This window comes from Lonchura striata, chromosome 2 (assembly GCF_046129695.1).
Source record: "Lonchura striata isolate bLonStr1 chromosome 2, bLonStr1.mat, whole genome shotgun sequence".
In the NCBI taxonomy this organism is placed as follows: domain Eukaryota; kingdom Metazoa; phylum Chordata; class Aves; order Passeriformes; family Estrildidae; genus Lonchura; species Lonchura striata.
The window spans coordinates 63,302,773-63,321,778 of NC_134604.1; the positions used below are offsets into that span (position 1 = coordinate 63,302,773).

Sequence of the window (19,006 nt, forward strand, 5' to 3'; positions counted from 1 at the left end):
GCCTGTTTAATTTGCAGCCCCCCCTGAACTACCCTCACTTGGACAGCTCAGTTCCTGTCTGCCTGGGCTCACTTGGCAGACTCAATTTTCAGACTCACCCTGATGTGGCACTAGCTTCTCCTTGGACACCCAGCTCTCAATTGTGGATCCCAGCCTGGCACAGACAAACTTTGAACTTAGGCTGCTAAACTGAACAGGCATGAGAATTTTGATTCTTACGTTGACTATGATAAATGTTCATAACCTTCCCCCAGGCTTCCCCTAGCACATTTTGTATTCCCCATGGTTGCTTTGAACAATGTTGATCCAGTTTTAATTTTCTTAAGTCCTCTCTGCTTGTCTGCAAACACTGTTTTTGCTGCAAAGATTCCTCATTTATAAGTTTCCTTTGTGATGAGACAAGACCCAGAACACATTTTTCCCTTTCTCACTGAAACTATGCTGTCTTACACAACATTTTTGCCAGGTCTAGTTTTCAATTATGTCTTCCATAAATAAATAACACAAATCTGAATAGCAACATTCTGCTAAGTGGAAATTGAATGTTATTTTTAGGCAGTAATACCTAAAACCTTCAGGGGTTCTCCAGCTTTCATTTAAACCTTAATAAATCCACAGAAGAGTATCAAGAAGGGAAAATAAATGTCTTTTCAGGTCCAGAGCCTCTGGGAACACCACATGAAATCCAGAGTACAGTCCTTACCAGTGACCAGAGCTAATTTATCTATTGACAGCTCTGACCCCTTCAAGAAATCACTTGGTGGCCTCTGTTTCATTCCCTCTGAATACATCTCCACTCCAGTGGAAACTGTTAATGATAACTTCAGCAGAGAGGTCCTCATACAGCCAAACCCCCAAGCCCAAATGCAATTTTCAGCCTAAAGATACTGCTATTGAAATCTGTGGCAAAATTATATTTCTGCCTGTTGTATTAGACTGTGACTGACCAAGCTCTTGCACTTCATCAGTCCTGGCAGGAATGTGCTCTAAATCCTAGGATCCTGAAACAGACCCCAGTGTAAGCATCTGTTCTGGCATATGCTCCAAACAGCAGAGAGAGAGGAACAGCACAAGAACAGAATAAGAGAGGCCCACTTCTTCATTCTCACTTGCGTTCTAATTCCATTGTGTGGCTTCTCCTTCCCTGCTAAGAGTGAAACAGTAGCATCTAAATTATTGCTTGATTGTAATGCCCTTTTCCCCAATGTCTTCTTTCCCACTTGCAATAGGAATGTATATTGTGAAATGGCCATATGTATAACATCAAACTCTGGGAAGATCAATAAGTTGCAGCTGTATGTTAATTTTTAAGCCAAATCTTGCTTGTCTTAGGTGGCATTGTGAAGCTGTGAGTCTGAACCTGTGAATATGATGAGCAGGATTTGATCCAATCACACAAAGAAAGCCATGAACAGCTGCAACTGCTTTTAAAGTGGTCACAACTACAGCTCTTCTGCTTTTGGTCCATTCAAAGTGGCCCCTTCCTCACTTGCTCTCCTTCAAGTGCGGCACTTTGTTGTTTCTTTCCTTCTGGAAACTAAAGAGTGAAAGAAAATCTTACTATTTTGGATATCATTAATAAAAAAAATGGAAATAAAGACATTTTAATTGCATGAGATTTCTAAATAGGGTTTCAAAGTGGGGGTAGAAAAAACAGCTGTGTGCCTGGTACACAGAGAGCCCTTTCTCTTCCCCTTTGTGGCAGAGGAATCAATGGAATTCATATAAAAGAAGGAGGGGGGTGGGAAGAGAGATAGGAGATGCCTTGCTCGGTACCAGCAGGTCACAAGCCTCATGAGGCTCGAGCAGGGCTTGCAAGGAAGTTGCTGACTCTATGTCCATGTGTACCTTTTTGTTCCTTGCCTTGGATTTGCTGGTCAGTGGCATGCTGCTTTGCCTGGCTCTCCATGGAGCTTGTAGCCTACAGGAATTTGGACAGAGTGGTACAGACATCGCCGACAGAGACTCTGATCACTGACTATCCCTTTAAATATAGTCTCATGACTTGGTCTTTGCTCCACTACCTATTAAAGAAGGAGACAAGACGTTCATAGGCAGCTTCCATTCAAGCACCCAGAAGGACACAGAAAGGCAAGACAATTTAACAGAGCTAACTGTGAGTAAATACAAAGCATTAGAGGTGCTCTCTAGAGCAAAGGGCATGGAGAAAGATTTGTAGGAAATCCTGAGGTGAAAGAAGGTGCAGTAATTTTTTTAATATATTTGTATACAATCTTCAAATGTGGAATTCTGTGAGGAAAACTATTCTCTCATTTTAGCATTTTTCCTTTAAATCTAAGTGTCTCTTAATATAACGTTGACCAGTGCTTGATTTCCCATAAAAATCTGATGTGGTGATTTTGTGCAGCAAGCACTGGAGCCTTTTGCAAATACCACCTTTTCTTTCGCTGGCATAAATTTCATAGAGGGAGTATCTGGGGTGGGGGGGTCGGGGTGGGGGGGGAATTTGAAGCCAGCCTTTTTGCAAAGTTGGATCCAAAGCCCAGCCTGGAGCCTCCAAATAGATTTCTGCACTTCATGAGGGGTGTCCTTTCTTCTGGGAATGCTGGGTGTGACCCCCTTTCTGCTGGGGACAGAAAGGAGCTGTGGGTGCTCAGCAGCATGGAGACTGCACTGAGATGATCCATCATGTGTGCAGGTAGCCAATTTTTAACCAAGAGACTGTGTGTCTCCATGCTCTGTAATGGCCAACCAACTTACATGCTACAGCAGTCTGGAAAATTCAGTTCTTGTTAGTCAACAGAGTCATCAGCATGTCCATACATATCATACATATGTATTTTCTCTTTTTTTAAAATGACAGTAGCTACTGAGTAGACCTGGACAAGTATTTTAACAGTGATCATTAGTATTGTAAGTGATATCTCAACACTGATGGAAAGTTCCTCTGCCAGCTCAGACTATTGCTTTTCTAAATATATATGTGCCATTAATTGCAGGTATTAGCTGGTGGACACTGTTCCCAGCTCATCTTCATGTTGCCCATTTTATTCTCTGCATTTATCCTGTCTGCTTGCCGCATAACCAAAGGGAACTGCATCTCCTATGATGAGCTGAGAGAGCAGAAGACTGAATTTGCCATCAGTCTCTACAGGCAGGTGTCTGAAGCAGAGAACAGGACCAATCTGGTAGTCTCTCCAACAAGTGTGGCTGTTTCTTTGGAGCTGCTGCAGTTTGGAGCTCAAGGAAATACCCTTATGGAGCTGCAAGATGCCCTAGGATACAGCATTCATGGTAACATACTTAGAAAAATCCTTACTATCTTACTTTTTGTAATAAATTACAAAGGTGACAAGAATTGCACACATCATACTAAACCTCTTCTCTCTCACTGCGAGATGTATTTTTCTCCATCTTTGACAGCCAGGTATCAGATAGACAAAGAAAACTCAAGGGAGCGAGTAGTTGACAAACAGGTTATTATTCCTTTTTTTCCTGAATCAGTACTTACTCTCTTATGACAAAAAATACAGCTATATCTAGAAAAGTTACTTCCCTGAACAGCAGAATTACTCCAGGTTTGCCAGAGGTCCATTGTGTCCAGTGTGTCCTGGTCTCCTTTGTGTGCCCTGCAAAGAATTGCCAGGCAGAAAACAGTGTTTTTCTCCCCTATCCCACTAACAAATTTTATTAAACCTGTAGAAGCTAAATTATCTTTAAGACTTTGCTAATGCTATTACAACTGGCCAAAAATATGAAAAGTTATCAGAAGGAGACTGGCAGACAGAGATATACATTGACAGATGGATGGTGCAATTGCATCTTTCCCTGAAAGCAGGCTAAAATATAAAACTCACTGGGAATTTGGAAGGGATATGGGAAGACAGATGTCTTTACTTCCAGCATTAAGTCAGCTGAATTCAAGGATGCTGTTTTCATTTTAGCTCTGGATTATCCTACCATCTCAAATCACATGTCAAAAACTATTCTACATTAGGGGCAGAATGTTTATGAAAAGCAGACGACTGCTTCATCTTCAAAATTTGCAGCTTACATACAAAACTTATGTATAGAGATAACACTGCTATTTCTCAGCATAAAATTTACCTTCAGAGTATGAAGACTAAAATGCACGGTAATTTCGTTGTCCTACGGTGTAACCAGACTCAGTCACCACCACCATTCTGTACAGCATTGGTATTCAGCCCCAGCACAGCAGTAAGAGCTAACTCTGGCTGATCCATACAGATGCAGCTACATGTACTGACACAGGGACAGAGCATCTAAATTATGAGCAGCTGATATAATGAAGCCTTGCCTACAGGACTCCTATTTCTGTAAATTCAATTCCTAAACAACATTAATTCATCTAAAGATTATACCTTGCTTGACACTTCTTGTCATTAGGGACTCAGTTATTATGAAAGGACCTTACAGAATAACATTTCAAAGTGAAATTCAAGCACAGATCTCCACAGAAAATATAACAAAGAAGTGCAGGGGTTGTTAATGCTAGCTCTTTTATGCTCTCTTCTTATGTGGCACATCATAGCAAGCAGACATTTTATCTCCATTTAGCCATCTGTGGCATAAACCAGTTCATCTTTGGCTTTCAGTAATATTAATGCATGAATGTGAAAATAAAGTAGGATGGGATCTACTGTTATTGGTATATAGCATATTCCCAGTAGCGGGGAAGGAAACCACTTCCTCAAATGGTCTAAATCAAATAAATAAATTAAATACTGAGCTGAAATTTCCTATAAGATGAGTAAACCCAAATTGTATATGTATGTATATATATACGTATATGAAAAATAATCCTTTATTCCAGTAGATGTTTGCATTAAAGTTTATGTTAGTCTGCCCTAACCAATAATGAAGGATATGGTTAAAACCTTAGCAGGCTGAAAACAATGAAAACATCAATGGTTAATTCACTGCTTACATAGAATCTGCTCTTACGTGCACTTGTAAACTTCTTTCAATGTTTGGAAAATTGGTTTACCTTTTATTCGAGTACTAACAAAACCAATGTATAAAGGGATGTATCACTAGACAGCACAGACAAAATTACATGCTTTAAAATTATTTCTCCTTGCTGTTTTGTTAAAGTAATTTTGAGCTGTTGTCCAAGTAACAATTTGGGACTTTGGTTAGCTAAACACTTTGGTGAAGTCACAAGCTTGGGTTACCACTGCTCACATTCATCTCTTCTTCTAATTTACCATCTTTGACTTCTCACATCTTCCAGAGAGCTCATCAGGTGCTCCCATACTAATGGAAAACACACAAGAATAATACTTTACACCTCAGATCATGTCAGTTTTCTTAAAATAAGAAAAAAGCCCACTGTTGTGGACTGTATAAATAAAGGAGTCACTTGTAAAACATGAAGCAACTTATCAGCTAGGTTTAGGATTGTCAGGGCTCATCAGAAATACTGGGCCAGTTTGGGACACAATCCTTCAAGAAATCAGACAATACCTAAGGGCCCAAGGGTGGCAGAGGGGCCATCAGAGAAATGCCTTTCCTGGGATAGGTGGATAACATAAGGAAAAGGAGATAGCGGTGTTGTGGCATTTGCAGCTCAGCCAGTCATGGTCAGAGGCACTAGACCTCCCTGGTGGGAACTCAGAGAGTGACCAAGAAAAAATAGCTACCTTATGAACTGCTAGGGACTGTGTCTACATAGAACTGTGAGCCTGACATGTAATCATCCACTTAACACATCTGCACTTGAGTGATTTCTACAGACACATGAAGAGATCTTTCCAAGGCCCAGTGCATCACTGCCCATGGCAGCAGTGCTTGACAGGAATACTCCACAGAATCAAGGGTGCTCCAGTTGTTTTAGGGCTTTAACAGTCAGAGGACACCAATGTCAGCACTGGAGCTGGGAGCTGCGAAGCCTTGAGGCAATCCCTGCTGTCCTTAACCACAGCACAACAATTGCAGTTTCTCTCTCTTGCCTGGCAGATCGAAGCGTGCAGGATTTCATGCACACGGGGGATGAAGCAGTGACTGACTCCAGCCAAGGCACGGTGGTCCAGCTGGGATGTTCCCTCTTTGTGGACGCGGGCGTGCAGCTCTCGCCCGACTTCGCCGAGCGTGCCGCGAGCTGGGCCAACAGCAGCCTGCTCCAAACCAACCTCACCAACCCCAACACCACCCACATACAGGAATGGATCACTACTGACCTTGCAGGTACCGTAGGGACCCACAGGAATGGTTGCACATTAATGAAATGCAAAATAGGAGTAATGGGAGAAATTGCATTTAAACAAGCATAAAGATTTTTGCCTCGCTCCACGTTGCCCAAACCAAGGCTGAAAGCCAGGAAACTCGTGTTAACACTCATCTGTAATGTAAAGAAAGAGCTGAAATAGGTCTGAATCTGTAAGCAGTGTCAAGCTGGTAACCAATTTGCCTTGTTCCCTTAATTTTTAGAAAGGCAATCCTTTGCAGTATTCTCAGTTTTAATTAGGAACAGCCAAATTCCCCTTGGACCATATTCATGGCACTGAATGCTTTCATGGTGCTATGAGGGACACACAGGGGCATAAGCTCAGCAGTCAGACTGTGAGTTTAAAAAGTCAAAATGAAGAATAAAACACTAACCAGCTCAATCTCAGCTCTGGGGAGAGCATGGAACAACAGGTAGCCCCAGTGAGGTGCATATGTAGGTGGGGAGGGGAAGGTAGAGGGTGAGCAGTGCCTTATGAGTTGTGCCTCTTGGTCTTAAGGATGGAGAGGGTCTCAGCTTGCTTTATTTAGTCACATGGATCTGGCCTTTACGCCTGAGCACATAGGACTGCATGTGTCCCCCTCCCTTGTCTCTGTTTCGTGCAGATGGGGATATGCATGGGACGACACCGGAGAGCACTGGGTCACCGCTCAGCCAGGTCACCCTAGTGAGCACCCTGTACTTCAGAAGCATGTGGCAAAAAAAGTTTTCCTTCATGGATTCCCAGATGTTGCCTTTTACAACTTCAGAGGGCTCAACCCTGAAAGTGCCTACCATGCACCACACAGCTGAAGTTAACTACGGTAACTGTCCTTGATCCATATTTGATCTACTGTGCAATTTGGAACAGATTTATTTAATTTCCACAGATATCACACTAAGATGTGTTGTTTTCCCAGCTTGGAGAGTCTCAGAAGAAGTCCCATCAAATGAAGGTGACCAAATTGACGCCTCATAATTTCAGGCAATCATGAAACAGATCCTGGGTTCAAAATGGTTCCTAAAATATCTACTGTCCCTGTCCCATCCCTCATAGACCAACAGCTCCCAGTACTCCATAACAAACTTGTCAGCTGTAGAAAACAGTCAAAAGGCACCAATATGTCATGCCAGGAGAAAGAAAGATTAGAGACTGAGGGTACTGCAAAGTCCTTTACAATAACATGGAGCTTGTTAAATAAAGCTGGCTAGGAAGGGGCTACAGTAGGAAGCATATCTGACCCCATGACAGAGGGGCAATTAAGACTAAAACTGTATCAAACCCCTACCAATTTGATTTGTTGGGTAAGAAATTTCTTGGCCCCTCAGCCAAATCACTGTCCCTTGAATGTGTGAGCACCAGAGGGAGCGGAACATAACCAGGAGCACCAGCACTGCAGCTAAGTCTTTAGGGAAAAACTGCAGATCTTCAGGGATACATTCTAGAAAAACAAAATAAATTCTTATGTCATATATACCAAATCAGTGGATGATCTCAGCATGGGCTTAAAACAGTATAAATATAGGTCAAACTTTTATTTGTATAATATATGAATACAGTGTAGGCTACTTTCAAAGGCTTGATGTATGTGGGCTGCTGACAGAAGGACTCATGCTGCAGGCTTAATTTTCTGCCACCGGGAACTATGCCAGTTAGCTACACAATCTCTTTCAAAATATAAAAAGCTCTTTTCCCTCCTACTCTAATTTTCAGAACTGCACTTGGGTAAAACTGTCCAAATTCCAAATCTAAATTTTTTCAAGATAGATTTATATCTCTTAACATCCTGCCTGATTTATCCTTTAAGTTAAATAGCTTCTCTTCCACTTAGATATTTATTCCCAAATGTAATTGCAAGCCACCAAGTTTTCTCTCAATTTCCTAATAGCTAAGATGAGATGCCAGTCTCTTCTAAACTGTTCAAAAACAAAAAAAATGCTCCAAGTTCTCTACCAGTTGTTTTTCTTAAACTTTTCCAATTTAAATTAATATTTCTTTAAGATAAATTACCAGAAATGTACACAAAACTTTCATACACATGCTTGATAAAATGCTTTCACAATTTCTGTGTCTTGATAAAAATACCTTTTGTAGAGTATTGTAGAACCAGCTCAGGGTAGTTACTCAAGGTTGGCCCCACCTGGGCCTTTTTCCTTTTGGCACCTTTTTTCCTAGGTGAATCAGGGGAAGGGAAATCTCCAGAGATATATAATTTGTGTGTTTTTGACCCACCATTTTGTTTCCACCACTCCAGTCTCCACAACAATATCACTGTTTGTCTTTGATAAAAGTCTTGAGTGCTGACAATACTTTGACCCCTTGCAACCTCTTGTACCTTTGCTCATTGTAGTTTCCCCTTCAAGTGGCTGCTTGCTGCCTTTCCTTTCTGGTTCTAAGTGCCACCACTTCTATTGTAAATAGTGGCACAGTGAAAAAATGTTTAATGTTGTACCTAAAACTAGATGGCTGGATCTCTGTCTTTTTATCAAATTAGTTAACAAGTCAAAAAAGTTTATAGCTTCGTTTGCTGGTCTACATGATATGGCAGTTTATCTCACTTTCTATTTCCTTCTATGACCTGAGAAGAATAATCTTCTTTTCTCCAGTGTCCTAAAACTTCTCAAAGACAGACCTAAGGTTTCCCAGATTGCCTCCTTTTTCTTACAAATGTACTCCTGTTCCCTAATCATGGGAAAAAACTGAATCATCAGGCTATTAAAAATCTTTGCTGACTCATTTACAATTCCACATCCAAGTTCTTCTCATATTTTGAGGTGGTGATCATTAAGGTCCCAGATTATTAAATGACAGAAAGCAGGATGCTGCTGTTGCTTGTACAAATAGAGATCTCAGGTAAAGCCAATTACCAGGAGCTCCACAGCTAAGCTGCTTCATCTGACCATATATTTGCTCCAGTCCTTGCAAAGTTGATATGAAATAATTTGTTGTGCTCTTTTGACCACTTGCCAAACCACAAGGAACTCCATCCTATCATCTTTAAGTAGGTAGCTAGAGCACTAAATTTTTGCACTGAAAAGGGAAGACAAAATATTTGGATTACTTTCCTTTCATGCAGCCTGAGAGACTTTTGAAGAAAACCAAAATAGAAATGATAATTTAAAATTTGCTGGTTGTCAGACTTGATTGGGCCAATTCAATCTTTGTCACTAAAAAAATCCAGAAATATTTCTAACAAATCAGTTTAAACTTAATGCAAAAGACTAGCTCAGTACAGCTAAACAGAGGACTGAGATGACTTCCTTTATTATTAAATGATAGCAGCTGTGTCCCACCAGGATCCAAAACACAGAGTGAGGAAGATAAGCTGTGGCCTGTTATCAATTGCAGCATTTACAACATTGTTTATCCTTTTAACACTGCCACACAGAACAAATCAGCCTAGGGACAAGTAAGACTGCTCTAAGAAAATGTCAACATTACTGTTCACACACAGTTCTTAAACACCAAAACTATTTTACATACTCATTTTTCCAAGCCCTTTTTAAACTATATTTGAATTCTAACTTAGCATATGTGTAATCCTTATGGGATGCTCAAAATTAGTTCAAGCAATGAACACTAAATGTTCTGACTCAATAATCTGAAGTCTTTGATTTTCTTTCTAATTAATAAATAAGGACTGTATAACCTTTATGAAGAATGTGCCGACTACAAAATATCAGCATGCCCACAAATTATACCACTCATGTCCAGTGCACTGGACACATAAAATCTTCCTTGCCTGCCCATTAGAAATCAGAACATCTTTTTCCAGCAAATGATCCACATGCTGGGAGCTAGTTTTAACAGAGCAATTCTCTCTCCAGATTGCAAGGCAGGAGGGCTGGTCTAAGAGACTAAAATTAATCTAGCAGAACAATCAACACTTAATGAATCCTCACTAGTCCATACCTGCAAAACTAACAATCACTGTACACTAAATATTTCAGAAATCCTATAACTATGTATTTATTGCCAAATATTTAGGTATTATGAACATGAGCTATCCATATACAGTTATTTACAACCACTGACTCTAACAGTGTGAGCATCTGCCCTTGAAGATACAACTGCTACAGCTGGATGAAGGAGGTGTAGATTCAGTATCTTGGATGGCTTGCAGTAAAGGCAGTAAGACTTTCACTTGTGCCTTGTACTTAAGTTGTATTAAACTCCTGGCATTGTAAGTGTTCCTGAAATGCTACTTACTGGATTCTCAGATGAAAAAACTAGGAAGTAAAATTGTGATAACCAAGTCTGTTCTACTGTATAAAAGAATTAATTAGAAATGTCTGGATTAACTTGTTTTTTGGAATATGGGATGAAAATGGTACTTTTAAATGGCCATTACAGAGTGCTGTAAAGCTAACTGGAAGTTTGGAAGCTCTCCAGCTTTTACTTTTGAGACTATTTTTTATGACCTTCATCTGACTGTGATAGGTTTCTGTGCATAGATTTTCAAAAATTATAAATTTTGTGCTTAAATAGAAAATAAATAAATAGTAAATTTTAAATAAGTGTATACTAGCTCTTGTTTAATGGAACATTGTGGGAAGAGTCATCATAGTCGCTGTCATTAACTTGGTAGTTCTGGGTATTTTGTCCCCAGACTGAGCAAGGGGGACATACAATAAAAGTAATAAAATACCCATGGCTCTGCTGAGGTGGTTCTTCAGGTGCTATCAGTGGCATTGGCACTGCTCTGCCAAGATATCTGTGTCTCTTACACACTCCATTCTGTTCAGGTGAGTTAACAGCAACCTGAGCTGGCTACAGGAGCCCAAGAACTGGAGACCTCTCCTTACATCCCACCACAGCTGCTCTGAACTGTCTGCTGACCCCAGCAAGGGTTATGGGTTTGAGGTTTTCTTCCCACTTGAATGATGAAATAAGATCTCTCTTTGCCCACCCACAGGCCAGTTCCAGACTGCAGCTCTGGAGGCTTTCAGCGTGGTTGAGTTACCCTACCTGGGGGAGAAACTCAGCATGTTCCTAGTGCTTCCCAGCCACAAAAGAACACCTTTGTCCCAGATTGAGTCTCACCTTTCTGCCAAAACCATAACCCTCTGGGCCAACAGCTTGAAGAGAACAAAGATGGACATATTTCTGCCTAGGTAAGCAATGTTCGCACAACAAATTCACTACTTTAGCTGTCAGAATTCCATGTGACAGTGCTGACACAAGCAGTGTGTGAGCAAAATCAAATTACATGCTTTTGGTTTCATCATCCATCACATGAACAGAGATGCTCTAACCCTTTCTTAAACCACAAAGAGGTGAGCCAGGAATTACAAGACTTTCTGGTTACATTCTATACTGTTTTAAAAAACCTAACTATTTAGTTGATCCTACAGCTTTTACTTACTATTTCTTTGGGGTATAAATCCTTTAAGGATCTAAACCAAAGGAGGTGTTGCTTGACCTTTCCCACACTCTTTCTCTAAGGAAGAATAAACATATAACCTACTAAAGACACACTATTTTGTATTTTCTAAACTTTCCAGAGTACTAAAAAGGCACTAGACAAAAAGCTTGGCCCCCCTCCAGCAGCCATAACCATCTTTCCATGCACAAAGCAGGTTTCACTTATTCATTTTCCACTTTAGTCAGCTGTTGTTTTAGCAAACACCTGTGCTAGAGGTATTTTCTACCATCTACTCCAATGAAATTGCATAGCAGGAGGAACTGGGCACAAAAGGCTTTATGTGGCTGTATCTATTGTATGGATTAGCACAGAAAGGCTTCATTATACACATCTTATGTGTATTCATCACATTAACAGAGCACTAAAAAGCAGTGTGTACATTATATTTGTTTTCTTCAAGGTAATTTTTGGGAAATGTTTCCAAGGGCCATTTGCTATAACCAAAAATAACTTTAGAAAGGGAACACTTTGTGAAAATAAAAAATTCACATGTCAAGAAGACTTAGTAGCAATCTGATTGCAACAGAGGGTGGCAAGGGATTCCTTCTGTTAATGTCTTCAGATGAAGGTCAGTTACTTTTCTGCAAATACACTTAATTGGACAATGCACTGGGCTCATACAGGAAGAGATGGATGAAATGTACAGGCTTGAAATAAATTGTATCTGTTAATGCCTTTTAATTCCACAAAACTCTACAAATCCTGCATTTAAATAAGTTCTATCACATTTCAGGTTCAGTATTCAAAGCCTTTTTGACCTAAAGACAGTTCTTTCTGCCTTGGGAATTAGAGATGCATTTGATCCCATCACTGCTAATTTTAAAGGCATTTCAGGTAAGAGGCTAGACCAAATACAAAATGATCCTTGAGCCAATAGTTTTAGACTCGTATTTGAATGATTTGCTAGACCTGCGTCTTCTAAATTGATTGTACTTCTTTATCGGTGAAACTCTAAAGCAAAAGTCACACTCAACTGCAATTGTATTTCGAGCTGTTTTGTAGGAAAGTGGAACCTGAAAGCACAGGTTTGGTTTTGGTCATGAACTTACTTTTTTCTTGTCTATAAGATTAAAACTGTCAAGACAGTGTAGGCTTGGGAAAATGGTTATTTATTCAGAAATTTAGGATGCTTTAGTAAAACTTACATTCCTGTTTGTGTTTTCAAATAGTTATTTAACAGTGAGGGATGCTGGTCCAACAAGTCTATATTCCACCTCCTGACACTGCGAACAGTACTGGTTTACGCCCAGGCTATATATACTGCTTTGCTAATCCAGTAATCAGTATCCAAAGTTATACTTTCCCTTTGCTAAAATACTGTTGTTATGATTAAGTTCTTGGGTTTGGAACACTGAAATTCTTTTGCTCCTTGGAAAATTTGTCTCCATTTAATATTAAATGAAAATTAAAGAATCCACATTACTTATTCTTTTCCTTTTGACTCCTTCCAGCAAGAAAATATTTTAACTTAAACATTTCTGCTCACAGTAAAGGCTTGGGAGTGATAGCTGCCCAGCAAGCAGCTCACATTCTTGTGTATGTGACTGAATAAATTAAATTGCTCCAATTCAGACAAACCTGCTTTTACAGAAAAGTTGCTTTCCTGGGAACCACAGAAGGCACATCACTCACGGCGTTTATGCTACTCTTAAAATTTAACATAGCAATGTTCCATTGCAATACAGATCTCAGACTGCACAGAGATGCAAATTAAAATAATTTGTTACTGCTCACCGCTGCTTTGCTTATTGCAAACAAATGTTAATATACTGATAAACTACACAAGGATGTATTTTATAAAGTTAATATCTATTTAAGATAAATACTTTGGGGAAATTAATTCCATAAACAATGTAATTTAGCAGCTTCCCTTTGGCTTTTGGCATTCAGGATAAGGCTTGTAGAAGTATTTGATCCCACCCTGCAGGGTTATGGAATAAAGGATATGTTGAAGATCTTTTTAGCTCTTCTCTTACATCACCATGTCATAAAAGGGTTCTATATGGTCTAAGAGTTATGTAAGGGAGAGTTTACAAGGAAAAATGTATCTTTTACTTAACAAATAGACAGTAAAAAAAGGTACGTTTTCATTTTCTCTTCTGTATGAAGCAGAAAGATAATTTTCAGAATATTTACTCTCAAATCACATTTAACAAACAAATGTATTTCTTAATTTTAGACCTGAAATAACTTTTTTTAATACCTGAAAGCTTGCATTTTCCCCCTCAAAAATGTGTAAGATTTATCTACTTTTTAAAATTCTTCATCTCCCTAGTTTTTTCCTGCTTGCTTTCCTCTCATTTTTTCTGACTGGACAAAATTAAGACAGAAATAGATAAAATTCTCTTTTAGCATTTCTTTGATTTCACCTACACATTGGACTTGATCCTTGAATTCAGACAAGAAAGAAAAAACTTCCCAACCTTTCCTGCTTTCTGCCTTTTGCAGGCCACTGGAGAAAAGCAGACATAACACTCTCTTCCAGTGTCTTTCTGAAATTAATTCTTTTCCAAAATTCATTTTATGTCACAGTTCCATTGTTTATTCCTGAAGAACATTTTTTCTACATTCTCCCTTCCAAGAGTTCTTCAGTTCATTCATTGTCCTCTGTTTGTTTCTACTTTCACTATTTTTCACTATGTAACCTTGCCTTCCACCACAACCTGGGGACCTCTCAAACTATTAATTCCCATTCAGCATTCAATCCACTGTTATCTATATAATGGGAGAACAGTCAAATGCTGAAATACCTAACAGTTATGTGATCCTTAGATTCTGTGGGAAAAAAAAAGGTAAAAGTATTCTGAGTATTTTTTTTAAAATATGTTCATAATAAAATGCAGAAAATAACTTACTAAATTTTGGGGTTTTACAGAGCAAGATAGTCTTTATATTTCAGAAGCTATTCACAAAGCAGAGATTGAAGTAACAGAAGATGGTACAAAAGCATCAGGAGCTACAGGTAAATCAAATACTCAAACTTCTCACTTCTGGAGCTTACCACTATAAAATCAACTACCAGTCTCTTATTTAAAACAAAAAAAAGCATGGTAGAATTTACATATATACCTAACAAACTTTTGTATTTAACACACTTTCATTTTACCTTTGTAATTGCTCATAAGAAACTTTAATTTAACTTACACTAACTAAGGTGTAATGGCTCAAATGAAAAAAACAACTCTGCCAGTCCAGGGAAAATCCAGTTTGAGAAAATATGCCATATATATTTTTTTCTGCTGGTTAAATATCTATTTGCTCAGATCATAAGAACAAAAAAATGTAAAAAGGTTAGTAATATTTTATCTACAGCACCTGAACTGTTATGGGATGTGAGGATGATCCCTTTGATAGCATTAACGGTAATGATGGGCAAGTTTTATGCAGACAAGCTTGATTCTTACATACTATGAAGTGTGACCTTCACATGCAGTAGCTCCTGCCAACATATCGCTTCCACATGAGCAGATGGGACTGGGTGAGTGGGAGACTCAGAGCAAAGTCTCAGCTATAGACTACCCAGTCAGTACATGATTAATTCACCATTAACCACATTTTGCCTTTCTCCTTCCTGGGCTGTGCCAAGGAAAAATGTGCTCCATATCACAAATGCTGCTGGGTCCTTGGCTGGGGACCAGAGCACTCTACCACTTCTCTTCCTTGCTCCCAGGATGAATTCAAGAGGCATGTAGAGAGCATGGCAGTGCATCTCACTGTGGTGCCCAACATCCCACAGTTGCAATGCCAAAAACAACCTGAGCACACCTAAATTGATGTATTCAGAATTCCTCTAGAAACAACCCTGAATAAAACACACATGTACAAACGGGGGTGTACTCAGAACATCTGGCATAATTAAGTTAACCTTTCTGCAGAGCTGTACAGTTTTAAGTTTTGTAACAGTTTTAATCTCTATCGGGGTAGTAATGTTTTTAATAACTGTGTGGTAAGGCCCATACAAAATAAGAGCTTTAGATGACTTCAATTACATACCAAAGGCTAAGGAGAACAGAGTTTTATCCCCTTGAAACCAATGCCAAAACATCCCTTAACTCCAATCAGACCAAGCTGACAAGCAGATTTTAAAAAGTGCAATTACATTTATTGTTTACTTCAAAAGATCTATAGTGACATGATGACTTGAAACTAGGCATATTTTTTTATAAGCACTAAAAAAATAGTGCCTTCCCAAACTAGTTTTATTGTGTCTTAATTGAATTTTCAAACTAATTCCATTGTTTTAACTGTTCAAAAATAATCCAGATCTGATGGGTTTAGTGGTGGGGTTTTTGACAATGTATTCTTAATACTATATAGCTTAAAGGAAGAATTAATTTAAACAAGATTTATTTTAATAACAGCTGAGCCATCACAATTCTTAAAAACTCTTCATTTAATCTAATAATTAACCTACAACCAGAGAGGAAAGACTGTCATAAACTGAGTTGAGGATACTTAAGATTTTGTTGAGAGCTCTGACAAGAGAAATTCCACAATGACATAGGTATTTCTCTGCTGCTTGTCTCCCAGTTGGATAAAGAACTACATTTGTGCCTTGTTTATCTTTTTCACCAGAACAGCACAGCTAGGAATTGTCTAACAGGTGAGGCAACAGCATGGTATGACTTCAGCAGAGGTAGGGATGTGATGACAAAAATAACCTTTGAGATCCAATGCCAAGCAGGCACCCTTAAGGACTGAAATATGCATGAATCACATGCATGTAGTCTCACAGCTCCTGACTTGTTAATTTTGCCAGACTGATCTCACTGCGGGATAAAATCATTGTTTTAGTCTTAAAACAGAGGAGCAACTCAAAAGTCAAGATACTTACCAGAGCTTGAGGGCACTTGTATGGAAGATGGAAAGAAAAAACATTTTCTGATGTATTTTACAGATGTTTTCTTTGTTGCATTACAGCAATGGTCTTACTGAAAAGATCTCGAACACCTATTTTCAAAGCAGATCGACCTTTCACATTTTTCCTGAGACAAGCTAAGACAGGTATGCATGTTCTGCCTTTCAGGAGCAGAATCCCACACAAGTAACACTGAAATCAATACAAATAACACACCCTTCTTCAGTACAGGAAACTTCAAACAACCACAGAAACAGTGGGGATTGGGATTTTAAAGCATATATTTTAATTTCCTTAAAAAGAATGTATAATAGTCATAGAAGTCTAGGAAGCCAGATTAGCCTCTTCTTTGTACATGCAATGTGCTCAAAAAATTTCTATCCAAGTGACAGGCACTGGAGAGATCTCAGATGCTGAACATTCCAGCATCAGGAACTGATCTCTACAGAGCAATTCAAATTACAAATGGGCTAGACCAACTGGATTAACATCTGAAGTAGTTGAAATAGAAACCTTTCCCTATAAAGAAAACTTATCCATGCCCATACTGATAGCAAACAGAGTTCTGCCAAAAAACATTTCTTTGCAACTGTTAACTCTTTTCTTGCAAATGACCTCTCCTAGACCTCAGACAAAAAACACCCCAAAATACCCAAACAGAACTGCAGAGCATCTCTTGGAGTGAATCACAGTGCTCCTTTAGCTTCAGTAGTGAATTATAAATCTCATTTCAGACGTCCAATTCCATTAAGTTACTCCAGAATGTCTGCCAAAAGAAAACACCCTATAGCTTGTTGGCAATAATAAAGAACTGCATAATTCACAATTTAGCAGGTATTTGCTACTCTGAAGCATCAGGCCAATATCCAACAACTCTCATAATTATTAACAATGCAGTAATTTTGCACCTGAAGTACTTTCCTAAAAATCGTTCAAACCACCACATTTCTCTCATAACTGGGGTCACAGCCATTTAGATTCTCAAGGAACATACTGACATTTATAGGATTCAGTAAAACACTGATGCCTACTAGCACAAAGACAGAAATTTCCCTTATCTCCTTCCAAGCATCACACACTGTGCTCTTGGTCAGTGAATACCTGTGTATGTAACATTTTGTTTTAAAAACCCATATCATGATTTTTGACCACAGTGAAAGCACCCAAAGAGAAAATTACTGCCTTGCTTGGAATTTTGTTTTAAATATGCTTTGGCAATCATTACCAGTCAATGGATAAAAGTATTTTACTTGGCAAATGCAAAATTTTAAAAAGGCATTAATAAACTCACCTATGAAACATGAGTCACAGACTCTTCAAGATTATGAACCAACTAACTTGGGGGAATAAAATGGTCAGTTTACAATATATATAAGTTATATAAAGAGGACGGAAATCAGATTGTAAAACAGGATTTCCATGTGAAGCATAAAATACATACCTTCCAATCAACTCAAAATCAAAAATACATTTCCACAATTCCAGCTTTCTAATGCAAAAAGTAAAAACATTCAGTCATTTTGTTTATTCACTTAGTGATTCAAGTTTTTGAGGTATGGAAAGTTTGAACAGGTAAACAAAATCTATTTTTCATCCACCTGTCTGAAAGTGCTTAAAACTTCTATGCCCATAAAGTTCTTAATGAATCTTTATATAGACCAAAAGTATTCATTGCATCAATTTTCTAGTAATAGCATAAATATGTTTTCCAATACTTAAAATAGCATAGTTCTGCTCAAAATAATTGAAAAGTTTTAGAGTTTTAAAATCTGAATTTCAGGTTTAAGCACATTGCCTTTGAAGAACAGACAAGGTAATAACGTTACAAATAACCAAACAAATCCAGTCAGTCTGAGGCAGTCATTTAAGTCTCTTCTGTAACTGAAATATGAACACAAAGCACTGAACTTCAGTTCTGTTTTGCTCAGTGAAAGTTTCAGATTTTGACAGGCTCCTGGTTTGGGCTACCAGTTATTTGGAAAGATTTTTCTAATACAGAAATGTTTAATTTTAAGACAAGCATGCAATTGCAGTCAGTTTTTCCATATAAGCACTGAATGACCTGCCAATTCCATACCTAAATTATGTATTTGAACTATACTACACTTAGAAAATGTGGCCCCAAACTGAAATAATGTTAATATTGTTTTCATTTACAGGTTCAGTTCTTTTTATAGGAAGAGTTACAAATCCTTCACAATAAGCACTAAATGCATACCCTGACTTCTGCTCCTCCTATGATAAGCTTTCCTCCAATGAAATGAAAGGCTACATTGTATTTATTAAAACACAATTTTAAACATGTCACTTTTCCAAGAATCTCTACTACCTTATTAAATTGTAGACACTGTTGAAATTTAGAGCTGTCTAGGAATCATCAGCACCACAACTACAGCAAAGACAGTATCCAAATAAACAGTTACAAAAAAAACCAAAACAGAAATGGTTTAGCCTCCTAAATGTTTAACAGTATGAGCCAACAGCTTCTCTTCAACTTTACCATGGCTAAAGTCAGCTTGACTGTTGCTGAGTATG

The 19,006-nt window shown here is 38.5% G+C and overlaps 1 protein-coding gene across 3 annotated transcripts; it reads left to right on the forward strand.

Annotated features, from left to right (window-relative positions):
• Nucleotides 1–1,771: 1,771 nt before the first annotated feature.
• On the forward strand, nt 1,772–18,775 carry SERPINE3 (serpin family E member 3). 3 transcript variants are annotated; one of them, XM_021526593.3, is made up of 10 exons: nt 1,772–2,116; nt 2,825–2,874; nt 2,961–3,255; nt 5,941–6,168; nt 6,814–7,011; nt 11,104–11,302; nt 12,347–12,447; nt 14,489–14,575; nt 16,534–16,617; nt 18,631–18,775. In XM_021526593.3, exons 3-10 carry the CDS (start codon nt 2,997–2,999, stop codon nt 18,672–18,674), a joined length of 1,200 nt encoding a protein of 399 aa, XP_021382268.2. In that variant the 5' UTR covers nt 1,772–2,116; nt 2,825–2,874; nt 2,961–2,996; the 3' UTR covers nt 18,675–18,775. The 3 variants fall into 3 exon arrangements, with proteins under 3 accessions (XP_021382268.2, XP_021382267.2, XP_021382269.2); XM_021526592.3 differs by lacking the exon at nt 2,825–2,874; XM_021526594.3 differs by lacking the exons at nt 2,825–2,874; nt 6,814–7,011.
• Nucleotides 18,776–19,006: the final 231 nt, after the last annotated feature.

Bases quoted from the DNA above. Each gene is read 5' to 3' on its own strand.
- SERPINE3 (XM_021526593.3), top strand. From the start codon at position 2,997: ATGTTGCCCATTTTATTCTCTGCATTTATCCTGTCTGCTTGCCGCATA. The intron at 6,169-6,813 runs GTACCGTAGGGA...TGTTTCGTGCAG, and splicing joins GATCACTACTGACCTTGCAG to ATGGGGATATGCATGGGACG. The intron at 11,303-12,346 runs GTAAGCAATGTT...ATCACATTTCAG, and splicing joins ATGGACATATTTCTGCCTAG to GTTCAGTATTCAAAGCCTTT.